Raw genomic sequence first — 20850 nt, forward strand, 5'->3', positions numbered from 1 at the left:
CTATACTCCGTATTACGATGATGGTGAAAGGGATGGATGTTCAAGCTAACAACACGTCAGCTCTAGTCCGATTTCCTTGACTCTGACTTGCTTGCAGAACCACTATGCTATGAAAAGCCTATAGAAACACCTATCTACCTTTTTCCGCAAGAATTTACTGTAGAATTATCTGTGGGACACATCCGGTTAACAGCAGACATACAAGCTCATGTCGGTCGCGTTGCAGTTGCAACGGCTGTGAGCTTGTAGATCACACTCGGCTGCGACACCGGAAATGCCGGACACCTTCTGCGCAATGCACGATGGGACGTTGGAAACTCGTGGATAAAAGCTTCTGAATTGCAACTCAATTGGGACAGTCATTGTTGTTTTCATTTTTAATTAACCCATTTAGAACGGGTACACATTATGTGTATCATTATTTTATGTTTTAACTATTGAAAAACAGCAGATATACAAGCTCACAGCTGCAAGCTTGTAGATCTGCTATTTTTGAAAAATTGTGAAAATTATCGTCAAAGAAAAGGTCCTTTTCACTTAACTGGAGCTCAGTTAGTCTGTTCTTGAGAGACTACTATGTCAGTGGTTCTCAAACCTTTTCATGTGAAGGACCCCCAAAATGATATGTATTTGGCCACGGACCCCCATCTCAAAATATTTATATTTAGTTGCAGGGACCTCCCCAGAAGCAAAATTTAATTTACAAACGTTCGCTTTGAAAATACATATTCAAAGATTTGCACACATTTTCACGACTTTTTCAAAAATAGCAGATCTACAAGCTCGCAGCGCTGTGAGCTTGTATATCTGCTATTTTTCACTGGTTAAAGCATTCAATAATTCTAGGCCTTATTTGTTTTTGGGCTTATATGCCTTTATTGATTAGACAGTAGACTGACAGGAAATGGGGGGAGAGATGGGGAGTGACATGCAGCAAAGGTTGTCCGGATCGGGAATCAAACCCGGCGACGCCGCCAGGCATCCATGCCTAAGTGGTATGCGCCTGGACCAGTAGGCCAGCAGGCGCCCCTCTCCTGTTTCTATACCACCAGTAAGACTCCCTAATCGGGAGATAAGCGACCGTAGGTCACTTATCTCCACAAATAGAGCAAAAATTTGTTTTTCCAAAATCTTCCTGAGCATGTTGATGACATGAGTGTAGACATACTGTGTAGTGATTTTCGTGATTTTAGGGCAAAATCTGAATCGGCCTCATGGTGGCGCTAGAGGGCCATGTGAGAAATGAGGGGTGGGGTCTCCGCGCCGCCAAGGCAGACGAATAGGTACCGGCCCCGGCTCTCCCGGTCGCTCCTAGCCCGAGTTACGGCATTTTATGTGAGCTGCAGTGGCAGGGGGTCCTCCACTGGGGGCGCCACCACTTTTGCATCCGTTCTGGAGCACCAGGAGTGGGTGGTCCCCGGGAATGCCCCGTGAGCAGCCCCGTTGGGGTGGTCATTTGGTAATTTTTGCACATGTGCTCATTTTTTACACTTGGGGGTCCCCGAGGGAGCTGGGGGTCCCTGGAGCTCCGGGGGTCCTTGGAGGTTGTAGTTTGGCAGGTAAGGAGTGTGTGTGCAAAATCTGGCATGGATCGGGGCAACGGTTGCGGAGATATGAGCAGGGCAAAAGTGTGACGTGTGACGTGTGTGACGGACGGACGGACGGACGGACGGACAGACAGACGGACACCTCGAGCAGCTTTCTGTAGTAAGTGAGGTGGTATATGATGCACATCCCCCGGCCACAAGTACTTGGACATACGTATCACTGGGACTTTTACCCCCCATCCAAGTGATCCAACCCTTGATGCTGAGTGCCAAGCAGGGAAGGTGTCGGGTACCATTTCTATAGTCTTTGGTGTGACTCGGGCCGGGGATTGAATGAACTGCAGACCTTCCAGCAATCACAGGGTGAACACGATAACCACAAGGCCTCTGAGCTGGTGAACTGGCAGCGAAGGTCGGGATTAGGAGAGGAGGGTTTAAGTGGAGAAAAAAAGAAGAAATGATCCATCATCCATGTTGAAGAAATGAACAGCTCAGCACTTGAGGATGGAGGATGCATGGAGTCAGGGGCGTCGCACCAAATTCTGGGCCCTGGGTACAAGGATTCACTGCGGGCCCCCCATGAATGTTCTTCATGGGGGAGGGGGGTTTAACCCATTTAGACTGGGAGAGCATTATTATTACGCATTATTTTGTGCTTTTAACTATTGAAAAATAGCAGATCTACAAGCTCACAGCAAGCTTGTAGAGCTTGTATTTTCTGAAAAGTCGTGAACATTTGTGCAAGTCCATTTGTGCAAGTCCTCCTAAAAAAAGAAAAAAACTATGTTTCTATGTCAGTGGTGCTCAAACCTTTTCATGTGAAGGACCCTCAAAATGATATGTATTTGGCCACGGACCCCCCCATCTCAAAATATTTAGTTCCAGTGACCCCCCCCCAGAAGCAAAAATGTAGTTACAAATGTTCGCTTAAATATATATTCCGAGATTTGCACACATTTTCATGACTTTTAAAAAATAGCAGCCCCCCCCCCCCTTGTGACGCCCCTGGATGGAGGAAGCAGCAGCAGAAGAAGGCATGCGGGCAGGGCTGCTGTCTCAGGGTTTCTATTATCTCCCGCAGCGTTGTGACGGATCGTTGCGCGCGCGCATCAGTGGCACGGATTAGGTCCTCCACTGCAACAGAGTGGCAGCAGTGCTGCTACATCTGCATGCATGCATGCATGCATGCGTGTGATGAATGTGTGAATAGCCTACTGATTTGCTGGAGATTACAATGGAGAAATGTAAACTGTGCCTTCCATGGGCCATGCCAGTGTGTGTGTGTGTGTCAGTGTGTGTGTGTCAGTGTGTGTGTGTGTGTGTGTGTGTGTGTGTGTGTGTGTGTGTGTGTGTGTGTGTGTGTGTGTGCGTGCGTGTGCGTGTGTGTGTGTGTGCGTGTGCGTGTGCGCGTGCGTGCGTGCACGCGTGCAGGGGGCTATGGGGGCTTTTTTAGAGCAGGGCCTAATGAATTTTGGTAACAAACAATAATGAATGCCCCTGTAGCCACCCCATGTGTGTGTGCGTGAGTGCATGCGTGTCCACTCTCTCTCTGTTTCTTAAAATTAGAAGATTCTAAATATTCTAACTTTTCACCGTTTCTAGAATCTGCTTGGTTTGTCAATAGCCGAGAATAGATAACAGTTCAGACAATAACCATGCCACAGATAGCGCCTCCACTACACACAGTCAGCAATAAAAACAGCATTGCATCAGTTCAGAATGAGAGAATTGAGTATTGAAAATGTAGTACAGCTGCAGTACTTCATGGTGTGGACCATTCACACCTAGCGTGGGATGCACCACATCCATTTTATTTCCTTTTAGGAAGACTCTCAAGATCCCAGATAGCAATACCGCAATGTAGAAATAGTCTGTTACAAGTAAAACGTCTGGTAAAAGTTCAAAAATCCTTTCAAAGAGCTCTCTTCTCTTTGTCCTTTTGTCTTTCTTCTGTTTTGCTTCAACTTCTTTCTTAACTATGTTTATTTAAATCCTTAGCAGACCATCCTTACATACGTTTATAGATATGGGGACCTTGTGTATCATAATTGAAAACTACTCATAAATATGACGTGACGTCTTGACACTATATTATTTTATTCATATTGTCATCATATCACAAGGATGAATGACCCTCACATCCCATGTCACGCACATGACAGTCTGTCTAATCTACTGCATGCATGTGATTTGAAAGACGCCAGCAGCGTAAAGAAATGATTCATTCCACAAAAGGAAATTATTCCTCAAGGTGTTTGAAATTCTAATTGAAAGAAGACTTGAGATGGAAAATACTTTGCTCCCTGCTGCAGTTTCTTATCAGAATCAGTTTATTGGTGAATCATTTTCATATAATGGTGCGTTTGACTTGGTGCATTACACTGAGACGTATGAATAGTATAACTAGTAAGATGCCTCAGGGCGACATGCGACCTCGCCCTATAAAGGGCAATTCTTGGCCATCTGGCCAGTGATGTGTATGTATCGCACCAGTACCAGCACCCATATATGGAGACCCCTGGTACCAATATATGGAGATCTATGTTATGTGAAAGTCCTACAGTGTGATGTCTATGACATATCTGAAATCATACCCCTAGTTTTATGCCTATACACAGAGATTAGTTTAGTTTCAGATTGGTTGCCAGTGCTGCAGTAATGGCTTTTTGGTAGACCTATATGTCTTAATTGTTCCACTAGAGGTCAGCAGAGGCTCATTAGAAAATACATCAGGGTCGCTCTGTTCAAAATCTACTCTTAATAATAATGTGCAAAGCAATTAGAAAATAAAAGGAAAGTGAACATTAAGGTGAGGAAAATGAAAAAGAGAGGAAACAGGAATTATCAATGAATGTTATCAATGTAACACTCAATGTATTTTGAGCTCCTTGGAAATTAAATTGAGCTCCTTGGAAATTAATATGCAATCCAAGTTTAGCTGCAGACTGACACACAGGGCTGACAGGGCTGAATGGAAGAATTTCTTGGTGGAGATGAATAAATATGGAGATGGAATATATATATACAATATACATAAACTGTGTCTTCCATTGGCACTTTTAACAGCATCCTCCTAACCTGAAAGGTATTAGAACTGTAAGTGCATGCACTGTAAGTGCAGCATTAGCATTATAAAGCAGACATAAAATGTAAGCATACACATATCTATTGTATGCAACATCCAGAGATTTCCGGGTCACAGTTGTGATTCAAATGAATCATCTGTTCCTGGTTCAGTCGGTGCTCCTCTTAAGTTCTTCTCTCCTTCTGCGGTTGGACTCTGGTTATGAAGAGAGATGAGAGAACAGCTAAATCTATCAGACTGATCATGCAAGTATTTGAGTGTATATATCAGATCGATCACAATTCAAATTTTATCAACTTTTTTAGAAAGTGTGTGTGTGTGTGTGTGTGTGTGTGTGTGTGTGTGTGTGTGTGTGTGTGTGTGTGTGTGTGTGTGTGTGTGCGTGCGTGCGTGTGCGTGCGTGCGTGCGTGTGCCCCCGTTTATATGTGCATGCAGTGCAGTGCAGTCCAGTGCAATGCAGTGCATTTGTTACATAATTGTAAGCCAAAACAGAGTAAAGATCCTCTCTCACAATGATTCTGGCTGAATCTAAATGAGAGGTTCTCAAACATTTTGGCTCAAGGCACCCCTGTAGCCTATAAATAACGTTTTAATCCACGGCACCCCTGAATTACAGTGTTACAGCACCTTACATTTATACCGTATGTCAGATGTAAGAAGTATGTCACAAGGAAAACTTGAGAGACTATATGTTTCCATCATGACAGACTGAATCTTTTCATTTAATCACATTCATTTTAACCCCAGTATCCCTATTCTAGGGGGGAACATTCGCCAGAAAATAGCCGATCTACAAGCTCACAACGTGTCGTGTAAGACATTCTGAGAAGATTGAAAAAGAATGCACCAAGTACAGTGCAATTAATAAGTGGTCTAAGTGGTTAAACGGCACCACTGGACTTGGGCACGGCACCCTAGGGTGCCATGGCTCCCACTTTTCATCTAAATGATGACTTACCACGGATGGTTCCAATATAGTAGGCACTTGGCAGGAGGAAGAGGGTCAGAACTCTGGAGAGAATTAATAGGAGCCAGTCCACAGTGCAGTCACAGTTCTCACTGCTGTCACTCTTATCCAGATCTTTAAGAGAATAACCTGTTTATATTGGATGAATAATGCCATAATATGGTATTAGTAGTACTATTGCAATACGGTCTAATCATTATTAGCTCATGTAAATGTTATATCTGACATTAAACAGCACACATCCATTGAATATCATACTGTATTAGTATTCTATGAACAGAAGTTCATAGAAATATTACTCAGTATCATCTTTGCCTGTAAGTTTTGACCTGTGTGCTATGCAAACAAGTCTAGAGATATAGGAATAGCTAAAGGTTTTCTAAAGGTGAGGCAGCGCAAATGAACACGATGGGAATATCATTTCTTCAATGTATGTACAAATAATAGAACATTGTCACAAGCTAAAATACTCAACAGTATCTCTAAGGTCTGTCCCATTTCCCATATTCCCTAGTGATTGGCTACGATTGCCTTCTAAAGTTTGTGTATGCGACCTGACGGTCGCTTATCTCCCGATTAGGGAGTCTTACTGGTAATATTATCCCCGTGTTGACATTGACATATCTGTAGGTTAATTTTAGTCAACCATCCATCATCATATTCTATGCCACAAGCTATATAATTCCTACCATGGATATATTAATTCTATTTGTTTGGAGAGTGTCCAAATTCATTTTACATATAAACGTAAAAATAAAAAGGAACAGATCAAATCACTTACGGAATAAAATCATTGTGGAGACGTTTCCAAACGTGTACAGCCTTTCAGTACTATCTTGGGTTCCGCAGTAGTAGAGACCCAGGTCAGAATGAGTTACGTTCTTTATCAGCAGATCATAGGATCCGCTGGATTGGTTCCAGTTGATCTGGAACTGAGAGGGGATAACGCTCCGAAACAGAGCGTATGATTTTGTGGACAACACAAGAGTAGGCTGGTTCCTGTGAGAGCAGTTTCTGAACCACACGGTGTAAACTCCAGTGTCTGTTCTGCAGTCACAGTGCAGTGTGACGTTGTCTCCTGGGCTGACTCTCATCTCCACTTCTAATGCAGAGATGATGCCATCCTGGCTGGTGTACAGAACACCTGCAAAAGCAGAAATAAAAGTAAAATATTACATTATAACAGTGGTGTAAAGCACAACCTTTTCATAGATTCCATACAGTTTAATCGTTTGACAGCACAATCATCTGTGTATTTTGGATTCATGTCAGTTTGTGTTTTCAGATATTTAACCACTTGAACCGTCAATACTTAATAAACTTGACCTTTTACTCTGTACTTAGTCTGCTCTTTTTCCCCTCTACACCAAACCTCTTTGCCGAAAATTGACGATCTGTGAGCTTGTAGATCTGCTATTTTTGGCTACAGTTCTTAGAATATAGACACTAGGGTTCAAGTTGTTAATATAAAAAGGATTAGAAGATTTGGATGACCCCCTGTAGTAAGTGTGAGGACCCCCTAGGGGTTCCGGAGTAAGTACAGTAAGTACTGTACTTAAATACAATTTTGAGGTCGTTTTTTTATTTATTTTTTACTTGAGTACTTCCAATTTTACTTTGTATTAAACTCCACTACATCTCAGTTTTACACTGGAGTTTTACTCCACTACAATAATTTGAAAACTTTTTTTAGTTAATTTGTAGGTTTGAATTATTTAGAAAACATACAGTAACCACTTCAGCCCTATTTATACTTTGGCTATTTTAAAATATCTGATCTATAAGCTCACAACGCATCAATCACAATGTACTGTAGCGCGTTGTGAGCTTGTAGATCTGCTATTTTCAAAATATCATTACCAGAATTTTATTTGTAACAGTGTATTTTTACATTGCTGTATTGATTTTTACTTTGAAAAGTTAAAACTCTTTTCCACCAAATTAGCGATATAATAATAATGCTCACTTCAACTCCACAGTAAAATAAAGAACACTGTTGCTTGAAAGAATACCACAGCGTGGGGCTGTGGTTATCAATATGACGATTATTTAAAACTTTTGCCTTAATTACGTTAAAAGAAATGATATACAGTATGTAAGGCTTTTCGTCATCAGGCAGACTCTGACCAACTACTGCTACTTACATGTATATACGTATATTATAATGAAAATAGCAGATCTAAAAGTGCACAACATTGCATAGATTGACAATTTCCTCATGTTTTGTACTCCACTTTTGTACAACAAAGTAACATTGGGTTAAGTGGTTAATCAGACTAATTGATTTAGTTCAACAGAGATCAACCAGGTCCTCAACAGAGATTTTTAAAAAGGAACAGAGGCGTAAAATCAATGTACTTTAATCATGTCTATTACTAAATGATTGTAATTGACATGATTAAAGTACATTGATTTTACGCCCTCTTCTCTGTTACTTTTGAGTGCTTTGATATTTTCTTCTTCTTTACATAAAATAATTATATTCAACATTTTCATGTTGATTTGTTGATACAGAGTATATAAGAAATACAAAAAAGGAAAGTCGGTCATTGATTCAAATGATCGATTTATATATTTTTGTTAATTGCACAACCCTATACAGCTCATTTTATTTCTTGGATTATCAAAGAGCACCCTAAGAATTCAATCATAATTCATATTCATAAATCATTATAATAAAAAAGAATGAAGGTTTACCCAGTAGAACAGCTAAAATCATATGTAGCATTCCCATGACTGACGGTGGCATGAGGGACAAAGCTCTTTCAGACTGATATGACAAGCAGACAGACTCCTACTGAACGATAAACAAAGCGTGATTGGTAAACTGAGTGGAATATTTTCATTTTCATCTACTGTAAGCTTCCGCACGTTTTTTGTGGTTAGTTACAGTCACATAGTCATAGGCAGTGGTGTAAAGTAACTAAGTACATTTACTTAAGTACAATCTTGAGTTATTTGTACTTTACTTGAGTATTTCCAAGTTCCAATACTTTTACTTCTACTCCACTACATCTCAGATCCAAATATTGTACTTTTACTCTACTACATTTATTTGAAAACTTTATCACTAGTTACTTTTCAGATATAAATTATAATATTATTAAACGTACATTGTTAATCACCATTTTATATCTGGCTATTTGAAAATAGCTGATCTGCAAGCTCAAGTTGTGAGCTTGTAGATCTGCTATTTTCAAACATTTTGTACTTTTACTTTTGATACTTTTTGATGCCAATACTTTCGTACATTTACTCAATTACATTTTGAATTCTGGACTTGTACTTGTAACAGAGTATTTCTACATTGCAGTATTGATACTTTTACAGATAGTAACACCTGTAATTGCAGCATATTAATTTGTGACCCCGTTCAATTATGAATTTGGCCTGTGATGGACAGATATGTATATTTTACGGTACATGGTGTAGGTAAACTTGAGTAAGATAATGAGCCTTAAATATTATGATGTTGCAAGTTTATACTTGTCAGTTTATTTTACTTTCCTCCCTTTGCATTTTGTATGGATATTAGCTATATTGTAGCGAAATGTTATATAAACATTACATCAGAATAACTTTAGGAAGAGTGCAAAATCCCAGACCCAACCTGTCACCTCACCTCTGGTGTCACCCACCCTGTTCACAACACCCTCCATGTTCACAACGAGTTAAGATGCAACATGTTGTGAGCTTTTAGATTTGCTATTTTTTGCTACTTTTGAAATAGTTTTAAGTAAAAGTTAAAGTGGTTGTGTGTCTGTGGGTTTTATAAATATTGAACCAATGAAAAAGCTTGGGACATTCCACTCGACAGCAACAGTATATAGACAAGAAAATAGCTTTCTTATATGTGTGAACAATGAAGCAAGCAAGCCAACACCTTCAGCAGCCCACCACTCTGAAACCAAATGACTTACAATACATGTGAGCACTTATGAAACAATGTGCAGAGTGGCTTTCCTGTATGAAACTACAGTGAATACTTCAAGTTTCACTCTTAGTGAGCTACTGTATGCACTCCTACCATTGCCCTTAACCGCGAGGTAGGCTGCTGTCAATAACAGGAGTTGTCTTGGCCTGGATGTTACACCAGTGGTTCTCAAACGTTTACATTTTAAGGACCCTTCTCTCTGAGACTGTACAGACCAGTAATACTGCGTTCACACTAGCAGATACAAAATATAGATACAAAGCTACACAGCATATTTGTCGCTTTGTAACTGAAGTTGAAGCCAGCTAAACTTTGTGTAGCAGCTACAAACGTCAGATGTATTTTTGTATCTTCATGTCGCTGGTTCCATTGAAAATGAATGGAAGACTGTAGCTTTATTATCTGTGTGAACGCAGCATAATGGTCCACTTGGAACCCCATCCCTGAGGGTCCCTGGACCCCACTTTGAGAACCACTGTGCCTGCTCCTATAAGTCCTTATAGGATGTCTCAAATGCAGAGGACAAATTTGCCCAAGGGGATAAGAAAAGTACAACTCAACTGTAGCTCCAGCACTTCAGCTAAGCCTCAAACATAGGGCTGTGTGGTGTGTTTTTCCTTTTAGTGTGGCACAAGTAAGTCACATATCCCTTTACACTGTACTTGAATAAATACATAATTGTAAAGTGATTTTGATTAAGATATGCCAAAATTGTTAATTTAGTGAACACAGTCTCGCTTTTGTAAAGTGTGTGTATGTGTGCGTGTGTTTGCATGCGTGTGTGTGTGTGTGTGTGTGTGTGTGTGTGTGTGTGTGTGTGTGTGTGTGTGTGTGTGTGTGTGTGTGTGTGTGTGTGTGTGTGTGTGTGCGCGCGCGCGCGTGTGCGTGTGTGTGCGTGTGCACGTGCACAGAGAGTCAGATGGGCTGTAAGACAGGATGTCCTCTGAAGCTCTCTGCAGTTACTTTCTTTGGTCGCTGCAGTGCTGTACACACTTAACTGCATGGCAATCAATATACTACATGTATATTCTACATGTATGCTCCTTAAATTAATTGTCTACACAACATGCAGATATACAGTTTAATTTCAATTCGGGACATTTAAATCTGCCAACAAAAGAATGTGTGCATGCATCACATTATCGAATGCAGCCCTGTGTGAGGTCCTCAGTTAGCAGTCTTTTGGATTCAATCTCAGGGTTTGCTAATTTGAACAGTAAGCTGTTATTTGGTTTGATTGAACAATAGCTCAAAAAGTAGCTCAAAGTGGGGTCCAGGACTCCAGTGGTTCTTGAAGGGGTTCCTTCGGGTCCCCAGCAAAATACAGTATCAAAATCAATAAGACAATTTTAATCTTTATGCTTCAGCTATTAGAAATAGTCAGTCTACAAGCTTACATTGCGATGCACTGTGGGCTTGTAGATTGTCTATTCTTAAACATTTTGAAAAAATCTTGAAGAAATGTGAAACTTTTGAATCATTTTGAAAATTCTAACGCAAATCTTCTCCTATGGGGATCCCTTGCAACATATACTCTCGGCCAACAACATATCAATTGGGGTCCTGACATGAGAACCACTGACATGTAGACATTTACTGTAAACTAGCTTACATCCTCTATGTGATGAACAATGAACGTATACAGTGTGAGTGTACCCTCAGTCTTGTTGAGCCCCGTATGAAACACTGTGCAGTGTGGTTTTCCTGTGTGAGCTTTCTATCAGGTCGTCATGGGGTGCTCTGACTTCTCGTAAATCTTTACATATTCTCCTGCCATTGCCCTTCTTGACCAAGGTACTGTACTGTGGCTACTTACTGCACACACAAATGCCAAATTAATAAATTCAGTTTATAATAATGTATTGGGGATAATATTTTGTGGCCCTTTACACTGACTTCAATGAATACATTATTAGAAACTGAATCTCCCCTTCACAAGCATGTCAGTGTCATAAAAGATGCAATTGAATGGATACTGAGTGAGCAATATGCACTCTAAAATGTGTTTCAGTAAGTATGGCCAACCTACAGTACATGCCTCTTAAAGTATTAGTAAGACGGCACCCTCTTGTGGTCCAAAAGGAGCATTACAAAAAGATTATCCCTCCAGCCCTTTCAACCATTTATCCCCAAAAGGGCAGACTTTGAGAGAGATTGATTGAATACTTTATTGACCATGTTTATACAGGTCTAGGCTACATTGGAAAACATAACTATTAAAAGCCAGAGGCTTGTTTCCATTGTAGTCCATTAAACACTCAGCACTCAAACAACTGCACAAAACAACAGTGCAACAGAAAGAACTACACAGAAAAGAATATAGAAAATCATAATCTCATCTTCTCAAAGACATCCGAACAAAATCCAAACCCCAATCTATAGAAAATCCATGGAAAGAAATACCTTATACATTTCAGCTCCAACCACCTAGCTATAACGTAATATCCACACACACACAGGGCAGTTTCTTCGCCTTAGACGAAACTGCTCCTCACTAGAAGAATTCAAACAACAAAGTCCCTGTCATGAGGAACCGATTTCTGCACAGAGGTTACCCTAAGACAGGTGTCTTCAACAGGGTGTCCGGGACCCCTAGGGAGTCCTCAGAGTTACTACAGGGGTTCCTCCAAATTTCTGTGTGGTACAAACCTTTTTTCCCCATTTTTTATATGAACCACTTGAACCCTAGTGTCCATATTATGAGAACTTTAGCCACAAATAGCAGATCTACAAGCTCACACACCTTGCGCTGCGAGGCTTTGTGAGCTTGTAGATCGGCTATTTTCGACAAAGAGGTTTGGTGTAGGGGAAAAAGAGCAGACTAAGTACAGGGTGAAAGGTCAAGTTTATTAAGTATCGATGGTTCAAGTGGTTAAATATCTGAAAACACAAATTGACATGAATCCAAAATACACTGATGATTGTGCTGTCAAACAATGAAACTATGGAATCCTTGGCCTGAAAACGTTGAAGACCCCTGCCCTAAGATTACCGCTGACCAAGGAGCAATTATCTAAGTAAGCACAACAAAGATGTAAAGACCAGATTAAACAAATAATATGAAAACATTGGCCTATATTCTGCAGCCATAGAACCTACAGTATGCTCAATAACATAGCCATTCTCCTCTCTTTGCACACAGACGGGCCCCAACCCTTAGAGACGAATTGCTTCACTCATCATCATCTAGCCCTGAGCACTCCACCTGGCTGTCCCTCAAGGGCAACTAATATAGATGATCATGTGGACGGTGTGCACGATGCCACTAATTGCAAATTCTTCTCACATCCTCTTGACAGTTAAAACGTTCAAGCACAAACGCTTTATCAATTGCAATTCCACCAACATGGTATAGTCGGGGATCCACATGCCCAAAAGCTCAAGGAATAGGGTTGAACCTGTGATGTTCTGCCACACTTTTTATTTCTGTTTTATCTATTAGTTTGGTCATTAAGGTCCTATGAGAGGCCTGCTCGGCCTGCTCTGCCGGAAACATTAACCCTAACCCTAACCCATAAAAAGTTATGGCCATTTGTATATTCACTGTCCCATTGACTCCACTAGAAATATTAAAACAAGAAAAAAGATCTACTTTAAGTAGCATGTGAGGGGTCAAACTAGGGGTTCTTCATCATTCTGAATCCATTGCAAGCATTTGTTTTGCATGAAAAACATTCCTTGGGCAAAATATTGGCCCCCAAAAACAGTCAAAAGTGATGAGTCATCACTTTTTTCCCCACTTTTCACTGTTTTGGCTGGCCAACATTCTGTGGACCTTAATGACCAAACTAATAGATAAAACAGAAATAAAAAGTGCGGCAGAACATCACAGGTCCTATCCCAATTTGAGGGACTGGATCCCCGGCTATTACTGCTTACCTGTCTTTGTGGAAAGGCATACATTGGCCAAACAAAAATATGTTTAAAAGTGAGGATCGCTGAGCACAAATCATGCCTGTTGCTAAGGTATGGCAACATGACTGGGTGTCTTGCACGCGCGCCTTCGCACGCGTGCAAGACACCAGTCATGTTGCCATACCTTAGCTTTGGCTGAACTGACGCCACTGTTCCTTTGCATCTTTACATTATGCTTAGAAGAAGACACCATGCACTGCCCTGAGGCGTAAACTCCCCAAGTTGCTATCCCAAAGAGAAGTGTTCCGGGTGCCGGATTCATGATCTCAATACTACATGCAACCACAGGGAAGACTTCTCTTACAATTGAACCAATGTGTATTATCATTCATGTATGTCCATGGTTACATGTTCCTGTAGGTATTGAAACCAGGACATCTACTGGGCATGTTTGTACAATGTTGCCTAAATTATTCAAGGTCATTATGTATGCTCCCATAATAGACTGAATAATTATATCTGAAGTGTCCTCTGTGCTTTGGATTTCCTGATGTAGTCATGTCTGGGTCACTGTTTTGTTCTCATAATCATGTTGCATATATACACCATAATATACCCTGATATCAGATAATCAATGTATAAATAAATGTATTGCTAGTGTTGATGATGTCATGATTATTATTGTATATTATTGTACCCTGTCTCTAAATGTCTCGATGAATTGAACACAATGGAAACAATGGCTTTTCGTGTTATCCTTTTAGCAATCATGGTAAGATAGTAGGCCCTACCACTGTACTATTTGCAACTGTATTCAATCAATCAATCAATCACCATTGTGGTGGTGGTATGATAGAAACATGGTGTTACTATTTATAGTTGGTTTATGTGGTTCAGAGAGTTTTATTTCCAATAGCCTATTTGATTTATAATATACGCACCCCCCCCACACACACGATCAATCGATCAATCAATCAATCAATCAATCAATCAATCAATCAATCAATCAATCAATCAATCAATCAATCAATCAATCAATCAATCAATCAGCCAATCAATCAGCCAATCGACCAATTAGCCTAATTAAGGAATAGTTTGGAAAAGAGAGTACAGGGAAGACTAGGTTTCATTTAGCATTCTACATATTCATATACTGTCCAGTGTCCATAGTAAGTAGTAGTCGTAGACCTACATTTATCAAACTCATCTTACCACCAGTCCAAGTCCAAACCGCAGAGCAGACTGTAAAAGGCCCAAACAAAACAAGCAAGGAAAGAAATTGAGTAGCCCTGAAACATGACGGTCGTATTTCACGACTGTCATAGATCGATCTCAGCCTGGTGTTGAACAATTAAGCCAATTTGCCACGTACGTCTAAACACACGTTCAAATGTCAAAAATAAAGGGGTTACTAAACGCTCACAGATGTCACAATATGGTACGCTCAAGCAGAATTACCTGTTTCTTCCTTATTGTTTAATAAAAAGCATTTTAATTTGATCGACGGCCATTTCCTCAGATTTTTCTCAACAAGACCCCATCGGTTGGAAGGTGTACTGCACTCTGATACATTAAAACCTTTTCAGAAAATGGCGACAAATCGGATTAAAATGTTTCTTATTAAACAATACGGAAGATACGGGTAATCCTGCTCGAGCGAATCATATTGTGACATGCGTGAGCCTTCTGTAAGCACTTCATTTTTTAGAAATCTTTGAAGACGCCGACGTATGTGCCAAATTGGCAAAACTGCGCAACACCATTTTGAGGTCCATCCATGACGGTCGTGAGATACGCTCGTCATGATGTTTCAGGGCTAGGAGGAATTGAGGCGACAAACAGCCCCCTCTCCCGGTCGTGCAGTAGAAGACAACAGTTGTCAGCAGCAGTATACTGCAGCCTGCTGTCACTCTGCTACTGTCAGCACGCACGCACGCACGCACAGTCACACGCACTAGACACTACACACACAAACACACACAACGTTACGCTACAGTGAATGGGAGCTGCTGGAGTACTGCTGCTGCTGCTGCTGCTCTCAAGTCAAGGACAGCGACAGTGAAAGACACGGATAGACGCACTTTGTTTCTCTGAGCGGTGGATTCTTCAGACATGTTTCAACGTGAAGCTGCATTCAAGGTACGTTGAAAAGAAAACGCGTCTCGTCTTTTAACAATAAAGGCACATTTAGGCTATTCGGGATAGCCGTGCGGCGTTGCGTCGACATTGGTGACCTGTCGAATTATGTGACTCCGTAGGGGTTGCTTCATTGCTGTGCTGTCGTTACTGTGTTGTAGCTATGTCACAGATTATGTTGTTTTTCGGAGGTTGTGTATTATACATTGGTCAGCAGTACAAATGCTAACATGTTGTCCATTCAGCTCAGGTTACAACAACGTGTCTGAAAATGAATTTTCTTATCGCATTTTTCTTAATGAATCGTGATTCGTGAAAGTATCTTGAACACTATTTAACATTATTGCACAATAAATGGCCGTAAGATGACCTTGATTCTATTACTGTTTACCCGGGGACGTATTTATGAATTATAATTTCCCGACAAAAAAAATACAAAACAGGCAACCTTTAGTTACACTGGAGTAACGGTGTCCTTATACGCCGTTGCAAAATTCGATAGGACACCAGCCTCGGTACAACGCGGTGCGGGCTAACTTGCCGTGCTACCCTCTCATGTCCTTTGACATGAGGTGTCAGACCAGACCAGTCGTTTGTTTTGGCTGTTATGTTTCCTCCCCTGATTTCTGTTATGACGAAAAATAACGGAACTACATAGCATACATAAAGGAGAAGAAAAACTAATCTGAGCACGTTGATTATTATGTTGATATATTGACATTTTGAGTCATGACTGACCGGTCCTGTCAGTTTACACCAAAGGCACAGATGATGATGATGACCCTATTGATGCAGTGACGACCATGCAAGCAAACCGTTTAGTCTTCGTTCGCATCTCTTTAAAAAAATGGACAGTGGTTCTCAAACATTTTCATGTACAAGGACCCCCAAATTGACTCTTATTTAGCCTGCGGACCCCCATTTGAAAAGATATGCCACCGGGACCCCCATAAGAGCGGATTTGTACGGCTCTATAGCAGTGATTCTCAACCATTTTAATTTCAAGGACCCCCAGTTTGACATGGATTTAGGCTGTACGGACCCCCATCTAATGGCATTTCTATCTCTGAGACCCTGTTCTATCTCTGGGACCCTGATCTATATATTGTAAAATCAATTTTAATTTAACCATTTGTACACTCTCTTGAGTTAACAACCCATAAGGGTCCATTTGGTTCCTAGAGGGGGGGACCCCCTGGAACTCCCTCAATGACAGCTGATCTGGGGGTCCCCGGACCCCACTTTGAGAACCAATGCTTTAGGACACATTTTATTCACTTGTATTGTTTAAAAAGTGAGATGAATTCTGCGTAACCAAAACAGAAAACATCCCAACATTCGTGGCCAGCAAGCGACGTTCAGTCAGTGATAGCCTGTAGTAGTAGCAGCCTATAGGTCCGTTTGTTGTGCCATTGTTCGCCGCAGTAGCCGTCCAGCCAGCGTCCCATCTGTCACCCTGAGTGTCACACCACCACCGTCACCATGCATGGACTGTTTGACCCGCTTATTACCACTGCAGTCCTCAGACACCCTGACAGCCTGGAGGCTGCTGCCGGGAGACGGATTAACCTACTATTATACTACTGTAGGTCTTCCTGTCACTTGAGTTGACCGTGAAGCCTGTGTGTGCGTGTGTGTGACGTACGTGTGTGTGTGTGTTTGTGTGGGGGGAGGCCGGTCCCGTGGCGGGGGTGGCCAAATTATGATTCATTAGGCTATGCCCTAGTGGCTCGTGCTTGTGCTGTTGTGCTTATTCTGCTATATACTGTAGCAGCACCATCTACTGCACCTCTACGTTTAAGATACAGTAGTAGGCTTTTCAGCAATCTCATTGTGTCACACTGACAGACAGACAGACAGACAGACAGACAGACAGACAGACAGACAGACAGGCAGGCAGGCAGGCAGGCAGGCAGGCAGGCAGGCAGGCAGGCAGGCACGCAGGCAGGCAGGCACGCACGCACGCACGCACACACACACACACACACACACACACACACACAATTCATTTCAAGATTCATGAGAAAACATACGTTTACATTGCCAAAGCAAGTGTCACAAATAAAATAAAAATCACACCCGTGTGAACTGAGCGGTGGTCGTGGAGGCTGCGCAACAGCAAAACAAATATACATGCATACATGCATGCATGCATGTATGTCACTCAGGCCGCCACTGCTATTGCAGTTGATGCTTAGGGCAGACTAGACTCAACAGCACCTCTCTGGTCACCCAGGGTACTCAGGCTACATACACCAGAGGCTACATACAGACAGACAGACACACACACACACACACACACGGATACACACACGGCCACGCTATGGAGACGGTGTGACCACCGCTCAAAAACAGTTGAAAATGGGGATCATATATACAGTTGGAGGGGGTACAGCATTGTGTAAACGGAGCTATATGTCGCATTGTGACATTGTATATACTGTACAGGGTATATAAAGCTTTTGGAACAAATAGCAGCATTATTTGTTCTCAAAATGCATTTAAAGGTAGCAGCTCTATTTCATACTGTATGTGTGCAGTATAGGTCTAGATGTCAATCCTTGGTTTGTAGTCCTTAGGGTGGTTGTGTTCCAGTCTCTAGCCTTCTTTTGTCGAAACAGTTCACACATGGGAGAAAGAAGTGTTGTTGATGTACTGTGTGTGTGTGTGTGTGTGTGTGTGTGTGTGTGTGTGTGTGTGTGTGTGTGTGTGTGTGTGTGTGTGTGTGTGTGTGTGTGGGACTATGGGGGGCTTATATGACAAGTGGGTGGAGGGGACATACTTTTATGGCAAGTGGGGGATTTAAGGCCCCATTGTCTCATATAACTGCTTGCTTGTGTGTGTGTGTGTGGTGCAAGGCTGGCACTAACAGCAGAGGAGCGAGAACACACCACTTTCTAAATCCCCAGAGCCTAGTTCTCTTCTCAGCTTTGCGGGTGTTCTATGGATTTTTGTTTTGTTTTGCTAGCAGGCTTTTGCCAAGCATGTTAACACTAGGTTCCAAGATTACGGTGGGCTCAGCTTGTATAATAATGTGGTGTTTATTAGGGATGGGACGATCTGCGATATTATCGTTTATCGCGATATTGTGGAGATTTCAATTATCGTGATATCGTCATCCGCCATGCACTGGGTTCAATTCACCTTTTATTTGCCGAGCTGCATATCCGGTACCATTTAAACCCTCTATAATTGGTAAAAGGTACTTTTAATATACGTACTTGATACAGTATTTTTTTCGCTCTCTAACAAATCTCTTTCCTAAAAAATAGCTGATCTACAAGCTGTGAGCTTGTAGATCTGCTATTTTTTTGGCAAATGTTCCGCCCCAGGATAATGGATGTGTGATTATCGCGATAATATCGTAAATCGCGATTTCTTCTGTCACAATAATCGTGATATCACATTTTCATATCGTCCCATCCCTAGTGTGTTCTATGGATTTTTGTTTTGTTTTGCTAGCAGGCTTTTGCCAAGCATGTTAATAACACTATGTTCAAGATTAACAGTGGGCTATACAGTTGTATATAAAATGCAGTGTTTATTGCCGCTATAATCTCGAAAAGGAGGGAGGGCTCGCTTCTTGCCAGGCGGTTTGTGGCCTGACCAGACCTAATGGAAACTTGCATATCGTGTTATATGGCCGGCGCACACACACTCACCTGACTGTTCCCTAATCCTTACAGCATGTCAACCTTAAGCAGTTTTTTTTCCCTCTTTGCCTCCGTCAAAGTCACCCCATCCGTTCGGAGTACTCTCGGTCATTGACCCCATTGAAAAAGCTGGTTTCTCTCCTCGCCTGCCCTGCCAGCCAGCCAGCCAGCGGCCCGTTGCGTTTTAGAATAGGACAGGACAGGGGCGTCACAGGAGGGGGGGGGGGGGAGTGGGACTGAGTTACTAGGGCCCAAGGTGGAGGGGCCTTAATTCTTTTATACTTTAGCCATTGAAAAATAGCAGATATACAAGCTCACAGCTCATGTATTTTTTTTAAGCAAACATTTGTAACTCAAATTTTGCTAAACTAAATATTTTGAGATGGGGGTCCGTGGCCAAATACATGTCATTTTGGGGGGTCCTTCACATGTAAAGGTTTGAGCACCACGGCACTGACATAGAAACATAGGATTTGAAATATTCAAAGACGTATGGACACATTTTCACGATTTTTCAAAAATAGCAGATCTACAAGCTCGCAGCGCGGCACTCGGTGCCGCGCTGTGAGCTTGTATATCTGCTATTTTGCAACAGTTAAAGTACCCAGGGCCCAGAGTTTGGTGTGACACCCCTGGGACAGGACACAATGCCTAGGAGCTCATTCATACATAGCTTGTTGGCCGGGCAGCTCCATCAGGGCCAGAGTGTTTTGGGCAACAGCTGCGCATGTGTGTGCCTGCCTGCCTCCCCCCTTTTTACTTGTTATTCACGGTACAGGAGAAGATTAGACCACCCCAACCCCCGATTTGGCTCACACAAAAACATGCACTCACACTCGTGCGCGCGCGTCGCGCGTGAGTATTCATTCAGAAAGTGCCTCACTGTCCCGCCTGAGTCTGACGACTCTGACCCATTTCCAAACTAATGAGAAGCGCCAGTCATTTTTTTCCCCCTGATTATTTTGAGCCTGAGTTACACACACAAAAAATGGGCAGATCTACAAGCTCACGATGCTTCGTGCTGCAACGTGATGTGTGCTTGTAAGATCTGCTATTTTCTGTGCGCGACAGCGCACACACGTGATGCCGCAACTAAATAGAAATCAGCCGCTGTAGGCCTACTATGTACCTGACTTGAAAAAATGCTGGACTCTATGTACTGTATGTGGATGTGGACTATTTCTATTTTTTGCATAATGCACTGCACATGTAGTTTTGCATAACAGGCAGTCCTGCATAATGATAGGATCTGAGGGTTGATGAATATCCTCAATTGAAGTGTTCCCCACTGATTCCTGTTTTATATGACAGTATCAGGCTGTGTCCAATTAATGACACGCAATTAATGACACAGCTTTTAAATTAACTCCTAAATACCAACAACAGTAAATGCAAAAGTTAGTGAGCCATTTGACTTTTCACACAGTTTGTTACATTGTATAATTACATCATGATGCAATTACATAAGGGTGTGCAGTTGTTATCGTCGATGCTAGCATTTGAAGATTACATTATTTCTGCAATGAAAATGTTCCGTGCTTATTCCCAAGCAGTGATAATCTTGTTTTTTGCTGATGCATTAACACAGTTTGTTAAATAGCTTTCCCATGAGGCCCATTGAACCAAATTGAATTCAGAGGTTCATTGACCGACATTAGAGAGGAAGAACGTG

General features: G+C 41.8%; 2 protein-coding genes across 3 annotated transcripts in view; one reads left to right on the forward strand and one right to left on the reverse strand.

Annotated features, from left to right (window-relative positions):
* Positions 1–4518: 4518 nt before the first annotated feature.
* LOC308302664 (uncharacterized protein) lies at positions 4519–19237 on the reverse strand. The gene is made up of 4 exons (XM_080746949.1): positions 19188–19237; positions 6382–6744; positions 5592–5729; positions 4519–4827 (listed from the first exon to the last, which is right to left on the reverse strand). The coding sequence occupies exons 2-4, from the start codon at positions 6692–6694 to the stop codon at positions 4781–4783; spliced, it is 498 nt and encodes a 165-aa protein (XP_080603075.1). The 5' UTR covers positions 6695–6744; positions 19188–19237; the 3' UTR covers positions 4519–4780.
* Positions 15394–20850, forward strand: part of gpam (glycerol-3-phosphate acyltransferase, mitochondrial) — a 65026-nt gene continuing 59569 nt past the window's right edge. For both annotated transcript variants that reach the window (XM_080746943.1, XM_080746944.1), the window contains exon 1: positions 15394–15528. The gene's annotated coding sequence lies outside the window, so the exon portion shown is untranslated. The remainder of the gene's footprint in view (positions 15529–20850) is intronic.

This window comes from Nannobrachium achirus, assembly GCF_963921795.1.
Source record: "Nannobrachium achirus genome assembly, chromosome: 18".
Taxonomy (NCBI): Eukaryota; Metazoa; Chordata; class Actinopteri; order Myctophiformes; family Myctophidae; genus Nannobrachium; species Nannobrachium achirus.